Source organism: Eleutherodactylus coqui, chromosome 6, assembly GCF_035609145.1.
Source record: "Eleutherodactylus coqui strain aEleCoq1 chromosome 6, aEleCoq1.hap1, whole genome shotgun sequence".
NCBI lineage: Eukaryota > Metazoa > Chordata > Amphibia > Anura > Eleutherodactylidae > Eleutherodactylus > Eleutherodactylus coqui.
This window is the reverse complement of record NC_089842.1, coordinates 45,991,335-45,994,374: the sequence shown is the minus strand read 5'-3', so window position 1 is coordinate 45,994,374 and position 3,040 is coordinate 45,991,335. Positions and strand designations below refer to the sequence as shown.

Sequence of the window (3,040 nt, the reverse complement as noted above, 5' to 3'; positions counted from 1 at the left end):
CTATGATAATGGCCTCCCTATTTATATTGCAAAATATATCTCTATCAATAGGGCTCCTGCCTCTGTGGACTTCTAAAATAACTCTAAAAGCATTACAGATACTAATCCCAGATACAAACTTTGATGTCTGGTGAGTGAGAGGTATTTCTAAAATATGAGATCTTCTTGAAGGTCAGAGATTAAAGCTATTTAACGACCTACATAACTAATTTCAATTACCCCATAAAGAGTTTTACAAATACCTCTAACTGAGGCATTTCCCATCTTCAGTGGGCCGGGAGAGGGTTCCCCGTTCTCAAAGTGTGAAGCTTCTATGTATGACCACAAGACTCAGAAAGCTGGTATTTCTAGAGCTTACCTATCGTTATCATAGCATAACCGCTCTACTGTCTTACCTTTTCAATTGAAGTGGGAATCAGACCTTCAGGAAACCTTTAGCCAGGACTAGTAGCATTTTTATATATTTTTTTTATTGAAGTAGAATCACCATGAGGTCAAGTATGAAAATGTATGCAGTAGCATTTACACATCAACATAATTGTGGCTGTGAAGGGAAGCACACTTACAAATGATTATACACTGTGAATGGTGTGAAACGAGAAAAAAATATATATTTATGGCTGTCCTATTTTTATGTCATGCATCATTTTTCTTACAGCATATTTCACATCATTATTTCTTAAACTGTAAATAAAGGGATTTAACAATGGTGAAATAACAGTAAACATGAGTGATATAAACTTGTCCATATCTGTACCATAAGTTGACTTAGGCCTCAAATACATTATACTAGCGGGTCCATAAAATATAGTCACCACTATGAGGTGAGATGTACAGGTGGAGAAAGCTTTCTTAACCCCTGCTGCGGAATGGTACTTTATAATTGTCCAAATGATCCATGTATATGAAACGATTGTTAATAGAAAGGCACCTACAACCAGTGGAAGGACAATTATAAAAGTGACAATTTCATTAAACTGTGTGTCACTACATGCCAAGGCCATTATAGGTGGAATGTCACAGTAAAAATGGTTGATTTTATTGGGTCCACAAAAAGGTAAGGAGAATGTAAGAAATGTCTGTATTATGGCAACCATCAAACCAATGAGCCATGAGTACACGATAAGCTTAATACAAGCATTTCTACTCATAATCACGTTATATAATAATGGATGGCATATGGCGTTATATCGGTCATAAGCCATGGCTGCCAGCAAGTAGCACTCTGTAGATGCGAATAACAAAAAACAGTACATTTGCACGGCACAGCCATAGAAAGTGATGCTTTTATGATTTGATAGGAGATTTTTTAACATGTTGGGTGTAATCGTTGAAATGTAACATTCTTCTAAAAATGAGAAGTTAACAAGAAAAAAATACATAGGAGTATGAAGGTTTGAACTAAGGTTATAGACGACAATTAAAAACATATGTGCAGCCAGAGATATACAATAGATACAAAGAAATAAAGTAAATAGGAAATACTGCAATTCCGGAACATTGGAAAATGATATAAAAATAAATTCCATGGTTGTACGGTTTCCTTTAGCCATACCACTAATTAAAGCCCAGGTTCTGTGACAGTAAGAGGTCCCTCAAGATACAATAGATCCAGTATACAACATTTTCAACAAGCAGTGGTCTTTTTTAGAACTTTCTTACTTGAAACCAGATCCAGCATACAATGTCAGGCAGAAAATCCAGACAATCAACATAGGCATTTCACTGGTAAAACCATTCTACTACTGAAATCCATGCAATGACTGACTATTTAGTCACTCCTCTCTATAGTATATTACGGTATTACAAGTCCTATACTGCTCTTTACCTGTGCCAGGACGAATGGCTTCTTTGGACACCAGGTGAGGGCAGCTCTGTTATATTTTTCTGGCACACTGAAGAAGCTCCTGTCCTATACATAGTAAGTGATTTACAGCTTCCAGCAGCTTTGTCTGACTTAGGAGGACCTGTATTTTAACTAGAAGAAAGTCAATAATTAAGTAAAAAAAGAAAGGTGAAAAAGTACATAAAATAATGTTAGATTAATAAAGCAGAATTTTTGTGGAGATTGTTAGGCATTATGCGCTCGCATGTTGATTTCCTAATAATGTTGATGTCCTGATGATGCCAATATCCTGATGATTGTAGATAGAAACTCTTTGGACAAGTTAAATCTAATGTGGCTTTCATTTATAATGTGATTAAGAGTTCAGACTTCGGAGTTACTACCACGGCTGACATGAAAGACTATGCATATTTTGCCTGTCAACTGGTATTTGTCCAAAGTTTACAACTTTGCTAATTGCTTTCTATATGGAGAAAAATATAGATGATCAACCTTCTTTGATTTAGACAATAAAATTTTTCTGGCCTTGACATGCAGAGAGAATAAAATCCATTTAAATGAAACTGGTACATTATATAGAGACAAGCATGCACAAATAATTGTGTTTATTAATGTTAATTATTGTCTGGAGAGGACAATGACAGTAGCGGTTATTTCTGTGCATCAAAAAATAATTGAGTGGCCTCCTGCCTTTTAAAGTTATAAATTAGAACTGTACATTTTATCTGATATACACTTATTGTCAAAAAATTCAAGTACCTAGAAGGGGTTGTCAGAATAGAATGAAACTTTATATGTATGATTGTAACTTTGATATAAATGATTACAATATAAGAGCAAAAGAATAATTTATTGTGGAAAACTGAACACTTCAAGGCAGGCTCAAGTACCCTATCTGTCTGACTCTAGCTTGGATGCAAGATGTGATGTGGACATTCTGGTTCCATATGGTATCATGTGGCATATGGATCCACATTTGCTGTTACTGAGCCTCTAGATCATGCAAACTCATAAGCTGTCAAAGTTGGCATCCCAGATGGTTCCATTCATATTCTTTTAGCAATCCTGGCAGGCCACAGAGGTTGGCAATGTTGTGGAGGCACTCCTGTGACACTCTTGCTGTGACCAACCGAGCATTCTCCTACTGGAAAATTCCTCCTGTAAGTGGCAACACATGTGGCTGCAGGATGTCCT

General features: G+C 36.1%; 1 protein-coding gene across 1 annotated transcript; it reads right to left on the bottom strand.

Annotated features, from left to right (window-relative positions):
• Positions 1-614: 614 nt before the first annotated feature.
• On the bottom strand, positions 615-1,553 carry LOC136633559 (olfactory receptor 10A3-like). Its single transcript, XM_066609321.1, has one exon. It carries the CDS (start codon positions 1,551-1,553, stop codon positions 615-617), a length of 939 nt encoding a protein of 312 aa, XP_066465418.1.
• Between the last annotated feature and the right edge of the window lie 1,487 nt (positions 1,554-3,040).